The 21,586-nt window shown below is 42.7% G+C and overlaps 3 protein-coding genes across 3 annotated transcripts in view; 2 read left to right on the top strand and 1 right to left on the bottom strand.

Moving 5' to 3' along the window:
- Positions 1–21,586, top strand: part of LOC309550687 (uncharacterized protein) — a 411,684-nt gene that overhangs the window by 59,522 nt on the left and 330,576 nt on the right. The gene's annotated exons all lie outside the window — the stretch shown is intronic.
- The window catches only part of LOC309549786 (uncharacterized protein), a 304,712-nt gene that overhangs the window by 60,882 nt on the left and 222,244 nt on the right, over positions 1–21,586 (top strand). The window lies entirely within an intron of this gene.
- LOC309550695 (uncharacterized protein) overlaps positions 1–21,586 on the bottom strand; it is a gene marked incomplete at its 3' end in the record, with an annotated part of 321,308 nt that overhangs the window by 136,251 nt on the left and 163,471 nt on the right. The window contains 1 exon segment of the mRNA XM_082251029.1: positions 18,409–19,717. Coding sequence (XP_082107155.1) covers positions 18,409–19,717 — 1,309 coding nt within the window.

Genomic DNA, 21,586 nt, shown 5'->3' with positions numbered 1-21,586 from the left:
TGGTTCTCTAGGGACTTAGAATATATGAGAATATCATCCGGGTAAACCACCACACATTATGGCAGCATATCTCAGAGGACATTGTTAATAAAGTTCTGGAAAACTGCAGGAGTGTTGGAGACCAAAAGGGCATTACAAGTTATTCGTAGTGTCCAGTCCTAGTATTAAATTGCTATTTGTGGCCCTCATTATTCCTCACAAGATTGTATGTCCCTCGCAAATCGAGCTTAGTGAAGACCGTTGTTCCCTTGAGGCAGTCAAATAATTCCATTATCAATGAGGTCAGATAAGTATTTTTAACAGTAATGTGAATGAGATGCCTATAATCGATACAGAGACTCAGTTGACCACTTTTTTTTTCACAAATAAAAAGCCAGCACTGGTAGAAGAGGATTTGCGGATGAACCCCTGGGATAGGTAAATCGCAACATACTTCTCCATTGCCTTCTCCTCTGAGACAGACAGTAGGTAATCCTGGCCATGAGGAGGAATGGCACCAGGGTTGAAGGTCAACTGTGCACTCAAAAGGCAGATGTGCCAAAATACCAGCCTGACCTTTGTCAAAGACATCACAGAATTCATGGTACTCTTCTGGCAATAAAGAGACTGAAGACGTGCACATGATCCTTTTTTTTTTTTTTTTTATACTTTGTTTTTATTTGCATATAAAATTTCAATATACAACAGTATTCCACCAATTTGATTTAGATTCACAAATTACATAATAAAATTATGCGAAAAAAAGAAAAAAGGAAATACAGTAATTCATACATTAAATATCATACATTTTTTTCCCTTCCCACCCTCCCCCCCCTCCCAGGATTCCTCCCCTTCTTGCCAGCAGTTTCCATTCAACAGTGCCTCACCATGGTAGATATGCTTAACTATTTAATTCAATATATTTAGTTGATTTTTTAAATTCTATCCATTTCCCCCATTTTCTTTTCATATTTCTTGGGATCTCCTCTTGTGTATTACATACATATTCCATATTATAGTTATTATTTATCTTTTTACACCATTCCTTTATTTTCGGGCTCTCCTTTTCTCTCCACTTTTTTGGTATGGTTCCTTTTGCTATATTCAGCATGGTTGGGACCAGAGTCATATTATATTTTTTTAAAGGTATTGTTGTTTTATGAAATAGGCAGGCCCATGGATCGTCCGGCACTTTTATTTCGGTGATATCTTCAATCAGTTGTCTAACCTCTAGCCAGAAATCTTTTATCTTGGGACAATCCCAAAATAAATGATATATTGTACCTATGTTGCCACAATCCCGCCAGCATTTGTCTGTCTTGCCTGGTTGGTATTTATTTATCACTTCTGGGGTGATATACCACCTAAATAGACATTTATAGTTTAATTCTGTAGTACTTACGTCTATGGCTGTGGATCCAACCATCCCTAGTACAGTCCCAAGTTCCTGTCCTTGCAAATGTGTCCCTATTTCTTTCTTCCATTTTACTATATATGGAGGTTTTTCCAGACTGTGCCATTCCGTCAGCATTTTGTAAATCTGAGACACTCCATGCCTTTGCATGGGAGAGTAGCTCAGTTTCTCGATGTTGTTAAGATTTTTTTCAGACCTAATCGGCTGTGGTAATGAGCTGACAAAATGTTTCAGCTGGAGATATCTCCAATCGTCTATTTTTATATTATTATTTTCTTGTTTTAATTTCTGAAGTGTTTTTATGTGACCTTTGTGTAAGATATCTTTTAATTGAGTGTTCCCTATCCAATTTCCACCTTGTTCTTCTTCCCCGGGTGGGAAGTATTTAGTGCCATTTAATGCTATCATTGGTGAATTATATTCCCATTTCAGTTGTTTGTTTATCCCATCCCATATTTTATAGACTACCTTTGTCAGTTCATGTGCTCCCTGTGTTTCCCTATATTTTGGTGGGATCCATATTGTTTTGTGTAGGTGATTATTATTTTGTGTGCATTCTATCTCTACCCATCTTTTTTCCCTCCTTTCTGTTTTTGTCCAATCCACCATTCGTGTAATAATTACCGCCTTATAATACCTTTCTATATCTGGAGTTGCTAATCCTCCTTGTGTTTTGCTTCTTGTAAGGATCTTGTACTGTACTCTGGGTTTTTTCCACTGCCATATATACTTTGTCAGTAAGGTTCTGATTACCCTAAAAAAAGTTGCGGGGATGTTTATTGGCAACAGAGAGAAGGTGTATAAGATTTTTGGCAAGATAAACATCTTAACAACATTGTTTCTTCCGATCCATGAGATTTGACCATTTGATTTCTTTCTTATTTCTGTTTTTATTTCGTTCAATAACGGTATATAATTAGCTTGGTATAATTTTTCAGTTTGAGGTGTTAAGTATATCCCTAAGTATTTTAATTTTTCTTTTGTCCACGTATATGGGAAGTATGTTTTTATTATTTGTTCTTCCTGAGTATTTAACCCTATATTCAAAATCTCTGATTTTATTGGATTTATTTTAAAGTTTGACAACTTTCCATAATCTTTTAACTCCTTTTGAATGTTTGGGAGGGTAATCCTTGGATTTGTGACGATGAATAACAAGTCGTCAGCGTATGCTGCGACTTTGTGTTCATCTTGGTTTACCATCACTCCTTTTATGTCTGCATTTTGTCTAATTTTTGCCAATAATGGTTCCAGGGTTAACACGAACAATAGGGGTGACAGGGGACATCCCTGTCTCGTCCCATTACTCATTCCAAATTTCTCTGATAGACTTCCGTTTATTTTGATTTTTGCCGTGGGGTTGTTATATAATGCCTCTATCCATTGCCTCATTCTTAACCCAATCCCTAAATTTTTTATGGTTTCTTTCATGAAGTCCCAGTCCACCCTATCAAAAGCCTTTTCGGCATCAATTGATAGTAGGATGGAGGGGGCCTCATGTTTTTTTTGTTTTTTGTAGAAGAAGCAGGGTGCGTATCACATTATCCTTCCCTTCTCTACCTGGAACGAATCCGGTCTGGTCCGGATGGATCCACGTTTTTAGTAATTCTTTTAATCTCGTTGCCAGGATTTTCGCAAATAATTTTGTGTCTGCGTTTAACAACGCAATTGGCCTATAACTAGAGCAAAGGGTTTGATCTTTCCCTTCTTTCGGTATGACCGTTATATATGCCATTAGAGATTCTTCTCTTAGTTCTTCCTTCCCTATTTTATTCAGGTATTCTTGCATTTTTGGTATTAATATTTCTTTAAATCTTTTATAGTACTTTATTGTGTATCCATCCGGGCCCGGACTCCTTCCATTTTGAGTGGTTTTTAATGCTTCTCTTATTTCATTTTCAGTAATTGGAGCTTCGAGAAGTTCCAATTTATCTTCTGGGATTTTGGGCAGGTTTGCTTCCTCAATATATTTTTGGATATTTATTATTCTTTCCTGTCTTATTTTTGAGGTTTCTTCCTTCCGGACGTTGTATAAAGCACTATAAAAGGCATGAAACGCTTTAGCTATTCCTGTGGTTGGATTAACTGTTTCGTTTTTACTGTTTTTAATTTTTTCTATGTAATTTTTTGATTTTTTCTTTATCAGTAATCTTGCTAGGGATTTCCCTGGTTTATTTCCAAATTTGTATCTGTATCTAGCTATCTTATTGAAATGATTTCTAGATTCTTCTTCCAATAGATCTTTTAATTCATCTCTTTTAATTATAAGGTTTTTCTCTATTTCTTTTTTAAATTCTTTTTTATGTTTTTGTTCTAGATCGTATATTTCTCTTATGAGTGTATTGATTTGATTGGACCTCTCTTTCTTTTTTCTTGATGCACTGGATATTAATATTCCTCGGATATACGCTTTATGTGCTTCCCAGAGTGTAGCGGATGATATTTCTGGCGTGTCATTCTTTTGAAAATATAACTCTAGTTCTTTTTCTAGTCTATTTCCTATTTCTTCCTCTAGAATTAGTTCTTCGTTTAACCTCCATGTTCCCATACTTTTGTGGTGGGTCGGTGTCTTAATTGTTAAGGTTAGGGGAGCGTGGTCTGACAATGTGGTTGTACCTATTTCTGTAGTTTCTATAAATTCCAATAGGCGATGGTCAATAAAAAAGTAGTCCAGTCTTGAGTACATCGAGTGTATTGAGGAATAGTAAGTATAATCTCTTTTTTTTGGATGTTGAACCCTTCATGCATCTACTAATTGACTCTGGTGTAACTTTTCCCTTATTTTCCTTAGTTTTTGTTCTCCCAGCATCCTTACACCCGATGTACTGTCGACGCTTGGGTCTATACAAAAATTTATATCTCCTGCCATTATCAGATAGCCTTTTTTAAAGCTCTCTAGGTCATACAGGATTCTCCCCAGATATTCACTTGGTTTTTTGTTTGGGTTATAGATATTGGCTAATGTCAGCTCCATCCCCCTTATTTGTCCCTTAAGAAAAATGTATCGACCATTCGGATCTGTTTTCATTTCTTCTAGGGAGAATTCTATATTTCCAGCTATTCCTATTGCTACTCCTCTTGCACGCTCTATTGGTGAGTCCCTGTAATACCATTTAGGAAAGTGTTTAGAAAAAAGTTTTATATTCGAGTGGAGAGAGATGTGCGTTTCCTGCAGAAAAGCGATATTTGCTGCTTCTCTCCTCAACTCTTCCAATATTTTATACCTTTTTATATGGGAATTTAATCCTCTTACATTGTATGTTATTATTTTTAGTTGTTCATCTTTCATTTTTATTTTTTCTGCTCGGTCCAGCTCCTCCTCGAACACGGAGGCGCTGGATCGATTTAAATTCTGCTGACAGCATACTGCCAATGTTGTTGGTCTGACAAACTTTTAAAATTTCTCTTCCTTTTGGGCAATGGAGAGTTTCCCTGTCCCTTCCCTTCCTCCCATCTCTCTCCCTCCCCCCCCCCTCCCCCCTACCTCCGTCCCTCTCCGTCTCATATTGATATTCTTTTGATCAGCTTTTGATCTTAGGGTATTTAGTTGTTTCTTTGGGTCATTCTCCCTGATACCCATTTCCTTTGGGGTGGTGCTCTAGTGGATTAGCACGATATGTCTCCTTCCTCAATTGGAAGGACATTCCGGCTTTGGGGGGGCTATCCTACTTCCTTTGTATAACTTATCTCCCTTCCCCCCCCTCCCCCTCCCTCCTTCCCCCCCCCCCCCGGCCCCCCTTCCCTCAGTCCCCCCACACAGTTCACATCGATATGAGGGTAGGAGAGAGCCCCTCAGTGTATGGCAGGAGAGAGAAAAAAAAAAAAAAAAAAAAAGGTTCTCTCCCGGTTTGCATTATTTAGACAGTATTTCCACATATTTTATCTTTTGTTTTTTCTAGCTAATGTCCATTGCTGTTCTTCCGTCTGTGAGTTTCTTCCTGGTTCATCTTCCCTGTCACCTTCATACCATCCGGGCAGGTTTGGCTCCTGTATATCAAGTTTTTTGCAAAATTCTTGAGTTTCCTCTGGAAAAGTGAGTTTTGCTGATCGTCCATCTCTTTTTCCTATTAAACTAGCTGGAAACCCCCAATTATATCTGATTCCTTGTTTTTGCATCTCTTCTGTCAAGGGCTTTAAAATTCTTCTCCTCCTCAATGTTTCCGGTGCCAAATCTGTAAATATCTGTATCTTGTCATTTTCTGTATTTCCTGCATTTAGTAATGATTTATTCTTCTTTAGGTTTTCCCATATTTGTGCTTTATCTGTATAGTTTTGAAACCTGATTATCACATCTCTAGGTGATTCTGCTGGGACTCCTGTCGGTTTTCTTATGCGATGGGCTCTTTCAATCAGTAATTGGTCTTCTTCCCCTCTACCTAATACTGGGTTTAAGATTTTTTGAAGTTTTTCTCCTAAATTTTCTTCCTGTGCTGTATCCCTTAATCCTCGGATCCTCAAATTTTTTCGTTTCGCTCTGTTCTCTTGATCCTCTAGTTCATAAGCTAGATCTCTGGCTTTTTTCTTGGTCTCATTTATTTCTTTTCTCATTCCCTGTATTATTTTTGTTTGGTCCTCTTGTTTTTTCTCTAGTTCTTCTACCCGTCCCAGGGCGTGTCCCAGATCCATCTGGACACGTCCTAGGTCGGTCTGGATTTTAACCAATTCGATTTTTAATGATTTTTCCAATCCTGCGAACATTTCTCGCATTTCACCTTTTGTAGGGGCATGTTCTTTTGTTTCTCCCTGCTCTTCCTTTTCTTCCTCATCATTTTCAGTCCTTAGGCTTAACTCTGAGTTTTCTGAACTGATTGGTGATTTAGCTACTTCAGCTTTTTGACTTTTCTCCGCTTTCTTCTTGTCTGTTCCTTGTTGTTTTTCCTGAGATGTTTTTTCTGAGGAGTTTTCTTGTGTCATAAATTTCCTTATTGTGTTAGGGCTTGAGGTCACCCTTGGTGATTTTGCAATAGCTCCTCCTCTTGTGGATTTACCCCTCATTGTGTAGAGAGTTGTTCCGAGGTTCCTTTATAAAGTCTCACAACTCCATATGTTGGTACTCAAAAATTAGGTATACCGTATTGATATTCAGTATAAAATTTGTTTGCATTCAAACCGGAGGGAGACACAGAAAGGCCGAGTAACCTCTATTTTGACTCCGTATTAACAGGCAGCTATAAAGGATAGAAGTATGAGGCACTTCCAGCCTTCCACCTCCCTACTCAGGTCCTTATACAAGCTGGGGTGAATCTCATCCTTAAATGTTAAAAATGAAAAAAAGAAAAAGAGCAAGAAAGAAACTCATGCTGTATGGCATAACAAAATGCTTGGGCAATGCCAGGTATTATTTCACAGAGAAAGTGTTAATTATTTTATACAGCCCCGAGGTCTTTGTTTATACCTGTGTTCTTCTTATGAGTCTCTGTGTAGGTCCTTCATTCCTTCACCTACTAAATTGGTATACATACATATGTACCTGCATATGATGGTCCGGCTGCCGAGGTACCATGTAGTATAAACGTGTGCTGATTTAAGCAATGGAGAAACTGTTGCAGCTGCTAATCCAATAAAAGACACTTATGTGAAGTTACTGGTTTAAACAAGGAGCAGCTAGATCAGTCTCAGGTGTGCTGGCTTTATATTTTACCATACTGTTTTGTTGTATATTATCTCTAGGAAGTCTTTATAAGTCCTTCTAATAAACAGTAGGATGACAGTAGAGATGATATAGAAAGAGGGTTTACTCCTCTGTAACTCACGGTTTTTGTAGACTGTCCTCTTTTAAAATTTCTTTCTGTTCGTCTGTAGGCTGTTTGCTCTCCTGTCTCCTCAGCTTCCCAGCCCTCAGGCATCAAGGCATCGGCATCTCCAGATAGACTATGCGGGATAGGGTGAGACGGTGCAAAAATGGTGAGGAGTCTTTCTCTCCTTTTCAGCTACCCTGTTGACTTCACATCGCTCACAGGACTCAGGTGGACCGGGCAGCTCTCTTGAGGTCCGCTCCCTCGGGACCCGCTTCTTACTGTCCACGTCCGGCTTCCCGCGCTAGCGGTTAGCATAGAGGCCTCACCTATCGCCGCTGTAGCTGCCCACCTGCGTCGCCGTGCAGGAGACAGGGCTCGCCAGCGTCGGCGTCAGTGTGCTGCAAAGCGAGAGGAACTCCTCCAGGTATCGGTGCTGCACGGAGCGTGGTATCAAACCATGGAGGGAGACGTCAGGCAGGGGGGGGGGGGTCAGCGAGGTTCACCGCTCACAGTGCCCGCGCTCATCCCCGGGAGCTTAGGCGTCTAGAGTCTGGCCGAAGGTGGGTCGGGAGCGGTCAGGATCCTTAGTTCCTTCATGTAGGAGATAGCCTTCTCCCCCTTCAGCCTACGTGCGTGCCGTTAGGCTCCTCCCCCTCATGACGGCCAAGATAGTCTCGTGGTTAGACCTAACGCCGTGCACATGATCCTAATCACTTTCTAAAAAGATTAGTGCATTGTGGGGACCATGACAAAACCTCAGCATTACAGCAATTTAAAGAGGGATTGGACCTCTGTAACCAAGGATAACCAATGACAACTGGGTAATGAGGTAAGGAAATGACAAGGAATTTGAATTATCTCATTGTGAAGAGCCCCTACAGCCATGGTCAATGGAGTGGTTTCATGGGTCACATGGGCAGGCTGTAGAGGTCTCCCATCAAAAGTCTCCATGGTAAGTGGGGAGGCACGAGGCTGCAGTGGTATTGAGTGCTTCAACAGAAAGTGCAGTTAAAATCACACCTTTAATTAAATAGCAAAAATAACAGTTCAGGAACGTAGTCAAAAACAGAAGTCGGGGTTTGGATGCCAGAACAGGTAATCAGAGGAGCAAGGATCAGGAAACCATAAGTCAGTTTAGTCAGGTGAAAGAAATCAGGAACAAGTATCGCAAGAAAAGTCAGCCACGGCAATCATACACAGGAACACACTGGAGAGCATAGACCACACAAGGGCAAGGAGGAAATGAGCTAACCTACTAAAATAGCAAAATGGGGCTGGCTGTAGACTGGACTAATGAGGCAGAAAATGGTAACCAGGTGAGTCACTGTGGTAACGAGCGGCTGGTAGTTAACCGACAGCTAAGCAACTTCTGAGCTCTGAAAGAAAAGAGCTGCTTGTTAAGTAGCAGGAGCCCAGCCCTGACACACACTGACTGAATACATTGTTTCTATGTGTTTATCAGATGATGGGGGATCTAGGTGGATCCTCCGTACTGCTCTCTCCTTTACAATAAAGTCTTCTCTTACCCGGTGATGTGAGGGGCGGCTGATTCTCCATCATGACGTCCTTGTAGAGATCCTTGTGTCCTTCTAAATACTCCCACTCCTCCATGGAGAAATAGACAGTGACATCCTGACACCTTATAGGAACCTGACACACACAATGATACAGTCACCATCCAGACACATCCCTTGTCTGTTACTGGATAATGTCCCAGAATTCCCAGCACCGCTCACCTCCCCTGTCAGCAGCTCCATCATCTTCTTGGTGACTTCTAGAATCTTCTCCATATTGTGTCTCTCAGGTTTTAGGGAGTCACATGGAGGCACTGTGATGGTCATATGATCACCTGACTTCAGAAGAGGAAATCTCTGTTTTGGAGAACCAATAGGAATATCATGTTAGAATCCCAGAATCCTCCTCACCTCTCCGGTCAGGTCTGTGTTTTATTAATAGAGATAAGAGTGATGTCATGTGACCTCCCAGAATCCTCCTCACCTCTCCGGTCAGCAGGTAGATGATCTCCAGGGTGAGGTTCAGTATCTTCTCAGTCATGTGACTCCGGTCCTCCTTCATCCTCATTCGTTCTGTCATTCGATCTATACAGGTTTCTGTCTAGACAGGTAAGGATAAAAATATATATGTAAGAGGAGAAATGTTCTGACCTGAAGGGGTTAATCTAGGTTTCCACACTATATATGTGTGTATCATCATCTGCTGGAGATAAAAGACATCACAGTGACTATGGAGGAAGAGGACGGACATGACGGGGGGGGGGGGGTTACTGGGTGTAAATAGAAAATAAGATCCTATTACCTCCTCTGCTGCCTCTTCAAGCAACGTCTCCACTCTACTTCCTCCTTACTCACCTCTCACCCGGAACTTCCTATTAATACCTGACATCACTTCCTGTCTTCTATAGAGACTTCCTGTCTGGGTAGAAGTGAGTTCACCACCTTGTGGAGCTCAGAGGTACTGCAGCCCCGAGAATCATCTTGTAGTGTGAACAAGGCCTTGTGCTGCGTGTGTATGTACTGTATATTTATTTTATTTTTATTATTTTATTTCAGGTACTTATATAGCGCTGTCAATTTACGCAGCACTTTACATATACATTGTACATTCACATCAGTCCCTGCCCTCAAGGAGCTTACAATCTAAGGTCCCTAACTCTCATTAATACACAGTAGGGCCAATTTTTTATACGGGATCCAATTAATCTACCAGCATCTCTTTGGAGTGTGGGAGAAAACCGGAGTTCCCGGAGGAAACCCACGCAGGCACAGGAAGAACATGCAAACTCCAGGCAGGTAGTGTCGTGGTTGGGATTCCAACCAGCGACCCTCTTGCTGCTAGGTGAAAGTGCTAACCACTACACACTGTGCCGCCCATATCTTTATAGATGGGGCCATCTCCACTCCCACCAGGGGGGGGGGGGGATAAATTACTGCCTATTACCATCACACGCTCACCCCCCCCCCTTTCCTGGCCAGGCCGGCTGCATGCTCGGATTAACAATTTGGTGTTTATTTCCTGATTGACCTCACACATCCTCCCATGACAACTTATATGGCTAAGCTCATGAAGACCACAACAAGCAAATAGGTGGCTCATTATCAGGGCTTGTTTTCTTAGAGGATAGGTGCAGGAACTCCCCCTTTGTCTGCCCCTACCCACCTCTGAGCATCATTCCTTGGTTCCACCCCCTACCCACCTCCAAGCACCATTCCTTGGTTCCACCCCCTACCTACCTCCGAGCACCATTCCTTGGTTCCACACCCCTACCCACCTCCAAGTAACCAATTCCCTGGTTCCAACTCTGAGCACCATTCCTTGGTTCCACCCTCTACCCACCTCCGAGCACCATTTCTTGGTTCCACCTCCTACCTACCTCCGAGCACCATTCCTTGGTTCCAACCTCTACCCACCTCTAAACACCAATTCCTTGGTCCTCGTAGGAATGGATGGCACAATCTGAAAAAGACCAGTAAGCAACCTCTCCCCCAGAATTCAAGGTCTTTCCTGCCTTTTTGGATGAGGACTCTCTTTCTCTCTTCAATGCTTTCTGGACTCTTTGGAATTAGACACTGACTCAAGAACTGCAGTTTTTTTTCATTCGGCAGACATTTACTCTAAAGCAGGAGACTGGACTAAATGCAGCTCGTTGCTATCAAATGAAGCTAGCCCTTAAAGGATACAGTTTAAACTCTTGCATTGCAGACAAGATTGCCCAACTTGTAGAATTATTCTTTAGGATAGAATCAATATTCTTCACCCCAACTTCCATTGCTTTGGAAGAGAGGCAAGGGTTAAGTCAGGTTCACAGGCTACAACTGCAGGCAGATATACGCCTTAGGGACAAGTCCAATACATAAAGTTACCACCAGAAGACCCTAAACCCCCCAAAGGACCCACTTAATCATCATTAATGAGTATACCCCTGAAGGACACAGCATCCCCCAATGGCAACTCCATGTATATGGCTAAGCTCATGAAGGCCACGTCAACCAAATAGGTGACTCATTATGCTGGAAAGCCTCTTCCTCTTCACAAGTGCCTAATCTGACATCCTGCAGTACAGGTAGAAGTATTCTGGTAGGGGTTTGAACTGAACAACCCAGTGCTGCAAGGTGATGACCACTAAGACATTCTGGTGCTCTATCCTTCTGTTCAATTTGCACCACTCTTCTAGCATGAGCTTCTAGATTAAACATCATAGGGAAAAAAGGCAATGCTCTCCTTTGGAAGTGCTAAAAATACCGTATTTATCGGTGTATAACACGCACCTTTTCTCCCTGAAAATCGGACGTAAATAGTGGGTGCATGTTATACGCCGACATTTTCATTTGGCTGCCTCAGAAGGAAAGGAGGTGGGACGAGCACCGTCAGATTACATAGAACATGGATCTCCTGCGTAATCGGCGGCCTTTGTAATACTAAGTCCAATCCCCTGGACTGTCATTGGACCAGTGTTTTGTCTATCATAGGAGCCGGGAGGCAGGACTTTGTATTAAAGAGGCCGCTGAGTAAACAGGAGATCCGTGCTCTATGTAATCTGATGTGAGGCTTCAGATGGGCACGGATCTGGCTGCATTTAGGAGGCTGCAGATTGGCACGGATCTGGCTGCTTTTATGAGGCTGCAGATGGGCACGGATCTGGCTGCATTTATGAGCACTGATCAGGCTGCAATTATGAGGCTGCAGATGGGCACTGATCTGGCTGCTTTTATGAGGCTGCAGATGGGCACGGATCTGGCTGCTTTTATGAGGCTGCAGATGGGCACGGATCTGGCTGCAATTATAAGGCTGCAGCTTGACAACGATCTGGCTGCATTAATGAGGCTGCAGATGGGCACTAATCAGGCTGCAGTTATGAGGCTGCAGATGGGCACTGATCTGGCTGCATTTATGAGCACTGATCAGGCTGCAGTTATGAGGCTGCAGATGGGCACTGATCTGGCTGCATTTATGAGGCTGCAGATTGGCACTAATCTGGTTGCAAGGGTGAGGCTGCATTGATGGGCACTTATAAGGCTGCATTGATAGACACTGACCCTTATTTTGCTTCACAGTTCTTTATTTCAAATTTCCTGAAACTTCCCCCTTAAAATTAGGGTGCGTGTTATACGCCTGTGCGTGTCATATGCCGATAAATACGGTACTTGTATTGCAGGTATCTCTGCAGGAAGGGAGGCAAAAAAAACCTGCTTATAGACCATCCTCATCTTCCTTTTAGGAATTGTTTGAAGAGGATTAAACTGGTCAGTTGAGTGATCCTGCAAGGGAAAAGCTTGACATGGTCAGAGTTGAGACTCCTTGTACATGCAGATCTGGAGAGGCTTCAGCCCCGTACACACGTACCGATTGTCGGCCGTAAATATTCGGCCGACGACCGATCGGCCGATTGTAGGCTTGTTAGTATGATGCTTCTGACAGCCGACAGCGCATTTTCGGCCGAACAGAATCTGTCGTGCAGGCATTAAAATTTTTGTTGGCCAACACCAGAACGGCCGATTGTTCGCCAGTCAGTACAGATTTCGGCCGACAGACAGCAGATTAGCAAGACTGGGCATGCTCAGAAAAGAAAAAAAGACAAGGAAAGTTAACCATCACATGACATCACTTCTGCAGTCGTCTGTTGTTGGCCGACAAAATTCGTGTGCAGTCTTTTGCAGTTTTCAACAGACACGACAGCCCTGGACAAAAGACGGCCGATCGTTCGGTACGTGTGTACGGGGCTTTCATAGAAAGTGTCCATGAGTCAGCTTCCCATACACCAGCTTTATGAGGCCTGCAGAAGGGCTGACAATCCAGGAACAGTATCAGTAAGGAAGACGCTGCCCCCCTCCAGCTATGACCTGCATAGAGCAGCCACAGCATAGAAAGATTAGGCTGCAGCGGCACAAGGACCTGTCACAGTAAAGCCCCGTACACACGTACTGATCGTCGGCGAACGATCGGCCGTCTTTTGTCCCCGGGCTGTCGTGTCTGTTGAAAAGTGCAAAGACAGCATAAGAATTTTGTCCGCCGACTACAGCCGACTGCAAAAGTGATGTCATGTAATGGTTAACTTTCCCTGTGTTTTTTCTTTTCTGAGCATGCCCGGTCTTGCAAATCTGCGGTCTGACGGCCGAATTCTGTACTGGCTGGCGAACAATCGGCCGCTCTGGTGTCGGCATACAAAAATTTTAATGCTTGCATGACAGATTCTTGTCGGCAGAATGTGCGCTGACGGCTGTCGGAGGCATCATACTAACAAGCCTACAATCGGCAGATCGGTCGTCGGCCGAAAAGCGTTATGTGTGTACGGGCCTTAAGAAATAAATCCATGATAAACAGACACAGTGCAAAGGAGAACTCCATATTGTTAGGAAAAAAATATTATACCATAAATAATTGCTACTCAATCTATGTAGTAATTTCTTTTTTTTTTTAAATCGCAATTCAAACTACGGCTGGTAAAGTCTCCTAAGGCCTGTCAAAAAAGACAGTGTAAAGGGCAACACACTATAAGATTTTCTGAAGACTTTTTCCTTAAGATTTACCTTTTTTATGTAGTGCAAGGGCCTGTCAGATTGTATACAAATTGAAAGTGTTTAGGTTTGACCTCATATTATATGGTTTTGGTAAATCTAAAGGAAAAAGTCTTCAGAAAATCTTATAGTGTGTATGGCCCATAACAGTTGTTTCTGTTTGCTGGTTGAGAAAAATCTGTAAGGGGTTAATTACTGCTAAAGGAATACTGACACTGCAGCTTCTCACATCAGAGCACCGTCCCAGCAGGTGAATAATCAAACAGACCCTGCCATACAGAGGTAGTGCCCTCCTAGGTAGGTGCTAGAATGAGTTGATATAGTTTTTGGTTTCTCTGCCTAACAGGGACACAGCTCATGCTGTCTTGATGATTCATACTGATCCAATAGCCATAGATTATATTGGACAGGTGGATGGAAGCCTGGCAGATGAGAGCATGGATGTCTGTACAGCCCTGGCCAATTAGAAGGGGATGTGCCCCAAGGCATGCTGGGTACCTGTATTTATATCTGAAGAGCACATGGGCTCGTAGTCCAGTCCAGTCTACCTCTAGGGAGAGAGGTCTAAGTGGGGAGGATGCTGCTGTCTCTCCCTTGCAGAAGCTGCCAGGCAGCCTTGGGTGGGCGACCTGAGGGCCTAAAACATTGAAGTTGCAACCCCATTGGTCCTTACGAGGGCTGACTGAGGGAGGATGTCTGCGGATCCTGTCTGGTACTACTGAGGAAGACTGGTGTGTGTGCTCCAAGAGCCTTGCGAGTATAGACCCCCACAGGGGATCCTTGGGATTTGTGCTGTTAGATCCTCCTCTGGGTGATAGAAGTCAGTTACTGGGTGCAAGCTAAAGGAGACACTGGCTAGTGTCTTGAAGAGGCAAGGTTCACTGAGTTCCTTCAGCTACAAAGGGACTTGTTCATCCCATACAGGTGCTTTATGGTCCTGCAGATGATCTGCGATACAGTTCTATTGAGAGAGTTGTCCTCACCTGTGAATAGTTATTTGGAGTATCCTACTAAATCCCTTCTCTTAGCCCACAAAAATGGGAAACTATAGATGTTCACAAGGAACCACTGTCATATGTGCAGACTTTAAGGGCACAGCATGAGACAGATAACAACTACATGGATTTATCCTGAAATAACATTTATTGATTTATCTAAAACCAGATCTCAATAAAATGGCGAAACTGGCCCCAAACTGAGCTCAGCTCGTACACAGGAGATCAATGTCTCCTACTAATTTCACTCATGTATATCATACATATATAAGGATAAATTGGTATATATCATAAGGTTCGTGTAGGTATAGATATTTTGTCTGTTCACTGGTCTACGTGTTTCGCACAAGGCTTCTTCAGGACTATGAAGATGTACAGACAGTTTTCTTTTAAAAAAATCAGAAATTAGCCCATTGGATTTAATATTAGGTATTGAGGTACCTCATCCCTAGTCGAATTCGGAAAGGTAGCAAGATGTGGGGCCAGGGTTGGGATTTTATGGGTACCGTTATATAACTAATAAGAGAGATGTATCTACAAAAATATCTAAAAAGTATATAATTTTATTAATCACATGGAGTGAAAAAAATACAGATACAAATACAAAGACATTACTGTTACAAGATAACATGAAACATCATCATAGTAACAACATAATTGATAAAATATCGTCAGAGATAATTTCCTTGAAATTGTGGACAGGACTAGTCAGAGGTCACAGTCAGTCTGGAGGTGCCAGGACTGGTGTGTGTCCCTCTAGTCCGTTCGATTACCACTACCCGACATGTTTTGCGGTAATACCGCTTCTTCAGGGGTACAAGGGATGTAACTTGATAAAAAGCCACTAAAAAAATGACAAAAATAGATACTTCCACTGGAAGTATCATATATATGTCTTGGCCTACATGCCAGTGTAGATCATTCTTCTTGTATACTCATGTAAGTAAAATGTCTACCATGTGATCGAATAAATGACGTACCAGTGTCAGAAGTAGGAGGGGCTTATCGCCAATTGCTCCATACTTGACACACACTGATATTCGAAACAGCAAAACGAACATGTATATGTATATACGCTCATATATGTATGATAATCATGTATCTATTTTTGTCATTTTTTAGTGGCTTTTTATCAAGTTACATCCCTTGTACCCCTGAAGAAGCGGTATTACCGCGAAACATGTCGGGTAGTGGTAATCGCACTGACTAGAGGGACACACACCAGTCCTGGCACCTCCAGACTGACTGTGACCTCTGACTAGTCCTGTCCACAATTTCAAGGAAATTATCTCTGACGATATTTTATCAATTATGTTGTTACTATGATGATGTTTCATGTTATCTTGTAACAGTAATGTCTTTGTATTTGTATCTGTATTTTTTTCACTCCATGTGATTAATAAAATTATATACTTTTTAGATATTTTTGTAGATACATCTCTCTTATTAGTTATATAACGGTACCCATAAAATCCCAACCCTGGCCCCTTTTAAAAAAATCAGACTCGATATTAGTGTTTCATATACATAGAACATAATCTGTATTTATGTACATCATAATAAATACAAACATGGCTTACTAGCACACGGCCTTCCTTCCAACCCCCAACAAATTAACCACACCTGGGGCGGACACAGGGGGGAAAATCAGACCAAAATGTGTTGTATATATAGGTATCTGTCCTGATGATCCTAGGTACAAGATAAAATATATATGTGTAGTAGTGTGAGGAGTAATTGCATTCTCTATTCTATATCTATTCATACAGAAAGGAGGAAGGATAATCACCTTATGAAGATAGCAGGTTGGTATACAGCGGATGGAGTTTATACTCCCATAATATGTGGGTGTCTCTCTCTATAGGGGTCACCTAGGTATATGATCAAAGATAATCTTGTTTATGACTCATAGTTAGTGTATTCTTGTCTTTAATAATGTAGGTTTCAGCCTACCTGAAGGTTAGGTATATCTCTTGGATATACTTACCGCCCCTTACCTATGTAAGAAATATCAAATGGAGGAGGAGCCTGCAGTAGTTATTTTTAATAAAGGATTTTTCAAAAATTGTGTGTGTGTTCTTATTACTTTTTGACACTTTTTTTGGTGAATAGATACGGGTAATAGGTTCCCGATGCTCATTCACATGAAGGGATCTGGGGGCCCCCTTGGTAAAAGGGCTTTCAGATTATGAGAAGTCCCCTGCCTGCAGACCCCTACAAGCACAGGCCACGGTTGTGGGGAAGAGGCCCTTGTCTCCATCAACATTGGGACAAGGTGCTTTGGGGTGGGGGGGACAGAGCTTCCCCAAAGCACTAACCCTCCCAAGTTGAGGACATGTGGGCTGGTATGGTTAAGGAGAGGGGGCCCTCACTTGTCCCTCCCACTTTCCTGACCTGCCAGGCTGCATGCCGGGATAAAGGGTCTGGTTTGGATTTTAGGGGAGAACCCATGCTGGTTTTTTTTTTTTTTTTACATTTTGGCCCCCGAAGAGACTGGTACGGAGACTGGGGGGGGGGGGGGACCACACTGTTTTTTCTATTGTCGGCACTCTTTTCTTTCCATTCATCTGTCAGTGGGGAAGCCCGCTGACAGCTGATGAGTCATGGTTGGTAAGGCTGCGGGCGGCCGGCTTCCTGGCTTGCTGCTTAACAACCAGCTATTTCTTCTCACAGAATTTGCATCGGACGATGGTTTTTTTTGACTGATCCGAATTCTAATCGTTCTGAAAAGTTGGAGTTAGTTAGAAAATGAATAAACCAAACAAATTTTCACAGATTTCAACAAAATTTATTACAATTTCATTTGGAGATTTGGATACATTCAAATCTAGGAATAACCAAAAATTTGTCGGAATTTGTATTCGCAACGAAACAAATTTCATGTGTCTAAAACTTAATGGCCACCTGCTAACAGCTGGGCTCCCAGCCAATGCAAATAGCCACCGGTGGCAGGGCCCACTCTCCAGGCATGGATCCTCTACATATGTGTGCCATTACACCACCCCGCTGATAGCTGGGGACTCAATGACCACTCGGGCCATCCTGGAAGACTTCTGGATACCAAAGGAAGCTCCTGACATCCAGCACAGCTGCCCAGCACCAGACCCGCCCACCAATACTTCCAATAGGTAGGAAAACTTCATACAAAAATGGTCCTATAAGTGAGGAGGAGAAAAAAGGAAAGCAGCCATTGGCTTATCCTGAACATTTATGGGGGTGGGGTCTTATGGGTAAGAAACGAGGGCGGGGCTACCCAAACGTATGTTGCCATGGACATCTGTCAGGAAAGCACATTATGGCCACTAGATGGAACTGACCTTTATAGGAAATCCCAATTTGCTGTGACAAGGGAATGCGGGTCACATTTCGTCAACACATTTATAACAACCAGACCTGTAAGTATTTGTGAAATCTTCCCGCACAAAATGTACTCAGCCAATGAAAGGTAAGGACTCCATTTTTATTTTCTCCTGCTATCAATGGCCAACACTTCATCCATGTCTTTGGTGATCTCTGATCTCCTTATGAAGGGTTTCTTACATGATGAAGATCAGCCATGGAGTATATCTGAGGTGTATATCAGGGTGTGCTTCTTCCACACATGTCCACCAACATTCATATAGAAGACATTTCCCGCACTCAAGGCACTAATACACCTCCAGGGGTGTGTGGGACCCCTGATGTACAGGAAGACAGGACTTCAGTGTGGAAACAATTCCCTCACTCAGGACAGGAAAGCGGCTTCTCACCAGTGTGCAATCTCTGATGTGTGGAAAGATTGGACTTCTGTGTAAAACATTTCCCACACTCAGGACAGGAATACGGCTTTTCCCCCGTGTGAGATCTCTGATGTGCAGAAAGACTGAACTTCTGTGTAAAACATTTCCCACACTCAGGACAGGAATACGGCTTCTCCCCCGTGTGAGATCTCTGATGTGCATAAAGACTGGACTTAAATGAAAAACATTTCCCGCACTCAGCACAGGAATACGGCTTCTCACCCATGTGAGATCTCTGATGTGTGGAAAGAGTTAACTTCATTGCAAAACATTTCCCACACTCAGGACAGGAATACGGCTTCTCACCAGTGTGCAATCTCTGATGCATGGAAAGATAGGACTTCTGTGTAAAACATTTTCTGCACTCAGGACAGGAATATGGCTTCTCTCCAGTGTGCAATCTCTGATGTGTGGAAAGATTGGACTTCTGTGTAAAACATTTCTCACACTCAGGACAGGAATACGGCTTCTCACAAGTGTGTGATCTCTGATGCATGGAAAGATTGGACTTCTCTGAAAAACATTTCCCGCACTCGGGACAGGAATACGGCTTATCACCAGTGTGCAATCTTTGATGTGTAGAAAGATTAGACTTCCGTGAAAAACATTTCCCGCACTCAGGACAGGAATATGGCTTCTCACAAGTGTGCGATCTTTGATGTGTGGAAAGATTGGACTTCTCTGAAAAACATTTCCCGCACACAGGACAGGAAAGTGGCTTCTCCCCTGTGTGAGATCTCTGATGTGTGTAAAGATTGGACTTCTGTGCAAAACATTTCCCACACTCAGGACAGGAATACGGCTTCTCGCCAGTGTGCAATCTCTGATGCTTGTAAAGATTGGAGTTGCGTGAAAAACATTTTCCACACTCAGGACAAGAATACAGCTTCTCACCAGTGTGCAAGCTCTGATGATTGTTAAGACTAGACTTCTGTATAAAACATTTCCCGCACTCAGGACAGGAATATGGCTTCTCACCGGTGTGAGTTCTTTTATGTACATTAAGATTGCGTTTCACACGGAAACATTTCCCACACTCAGGACAGGAATACGGCTTCTCTCCTGTGTGCAATCTCTGATGTGTTGAAAGATGGGACTTTTGAGAAAAACATTTCCCGCACTCAGGACAGGAATGTGGCCTCTCACCTGTGTGAGATTTTTTATGCTCATTAAGACTGTCTTTGAAACTGAAATGCTTCCCGCACTCAGTACAGATATATGGCTTCTCTCCGGTGTGAGATATTTTATGACGATTAAGTCTAGATTTAAAAGGGAAACACTTCCCGCACTCAGTACAGGGAAACCTCTTATGTGTTGGAAGGACGGCACCGTCCCTCATAGTTTGAGGTTCCTCAGGATTAGAGGAATACGATGGCCCAGCACTGTCCCTCACAGTCTGAGGTTCCTCAGGATAAGAAGAATACGATGGTCCATCTACACTGTGTGGTGCCGGATGGACATTTGAGGTAGCCGGGTTTTCTCCTGGACTATACTGTGTGATGTCCTCATCTTCTACTTTACAGTCTGGAGACAAAGTGAGACAATCCTCTGAGGTTTTCCTCATCACCCATCCATCTACTAAAATAGAAATATAAAGATTATTACTAGACATCAGCAGATTGGTTCCCCTAAACCAGGACTCCGCCCACATCAGGCAGCTTTGTCTCTGAGGATCTTACAATTCCCCCTTCAAGGTAACTAGTAAATGGGTCCTCTGATCTCCTACCAGTTCATTTCTTTATACATGGACCTTAGTCAGAGAGTGAGGAAACAGCGAGAACTGTCTTTTATAGGAGTGACAGTGATGAGGGTATTATAGGACGAGTGTCCCCTCCCCCTCTATCACTCATTGCCATCTTCCCAACCCAAGAAGTCCCGCACTTCCTTATTTAGTCCATGATTTATTCATGAATAACAGCGGGGCTGAGCCCCACCAGAGGTCAGAGAGTGAGGATGGGGGGGAGAACAACAAAGATGAAGACTGGACTGATCCTGAAGACCACCATCATTGGGTTACTGACTCCTCCTTCATTATCACTTTCTGTTTAAGGTTCCAAAGTTGGAGGATGTTATCACATTATTATCACCATGTAAAAGTCTGTCCTCCAATCAAATCATCAAATATAAAATGTCCAGCTGGTAGGAAATGGGTGTAACAAAAGAGAATCCATATTATGTGTATATATAGCAGTGGGTAGAGGGGAGAGAGCAGAAGTCAGGAGTATGTAATGTACAACATAGAGTATATAGTGCAGGGGTCAGGAGTGTGTAATGTACAACATAGAGTATACAGTGCAGGGGTGAGGATTATGTAATGTACAACATAGAGTATATAGTGCAGGGGTCAGGAGTATGTAATGCAGGTGCGGACGTACAGGGGTCGCCATGGCAACTGGGCTCCATGCTGCAGGGGCCTGAGAGGGCCCCCTGTATGTATAGAGATGAGGAGCGGCAAGCGGAGCGGAGACCGGAGCTCCCCGTTCCTCAGCCGAACTGTAAATCGGCACAGAGGAAGCTGGTCTCAGATTGGAAAGTGAAAGCAGAGTGTGTGCTGTGCTCTCTGCCTCCCCCTACAGTCCAATACCCGGCAGGAAGTTACAGGAAGGTACAGTCCTCTCTCTGCCATTTTTAAAAAGGCTTTCTGTATGTATGTGCATTTATGTTTGTATGTATGTATATGTGTGTGTGTGTGTGTGTTTATGTATATGTGTATGTGTGTGTATGTTTATATGTGTGTGTATTTATTTATTTATGTATGTATGTATGTATGTATGTATGTGTGTGTTTATATGTGTGTGCATATGTGCATCTATATATGTGTGTGTGCATGTATGTATGTGTGTGTGTGTGTTTATATGTGCGTGGATATATGTACGTGTGTATGTTGATATATATGTGTGTGTGTGTATATGTGCTTATATATGAGTATGTATATGTGTGTGTATGTGTGTACATGTGCGTTTATGTGTGTGTGTGCACATTACTTTTAATCCTGACCCCATATATGTGTACAATCAGAAGTCATTTTTTTTTACAGCTTGTTCATAGTACCAGCAAGAAAATGCTATTCCTCTGAAAAGCGATCCATGCTCATATCGCTTTTCAGAGGCATTTGACAGGCGGTGAAAAGGCAATATGCTGCATCCTC

The sequence above is a fragment of the Pelophylax lessonae genome (assembly GCF_965119305.1).
Source record: "Pelophylax lessonae genome assembly, chromosome: 3".
NCBI classification, from domain to species: Eukaryota; Metazoa; Chordata; class Amphibia; order Anura; family Ranidae; genus Pelophylax; species Pelophylax lessonae.
The sequence above is the reverse complement of the archived record's forward strand: the minus strand, read 5'-3'. Positions and strand labels throughout refer to the sequence as shown.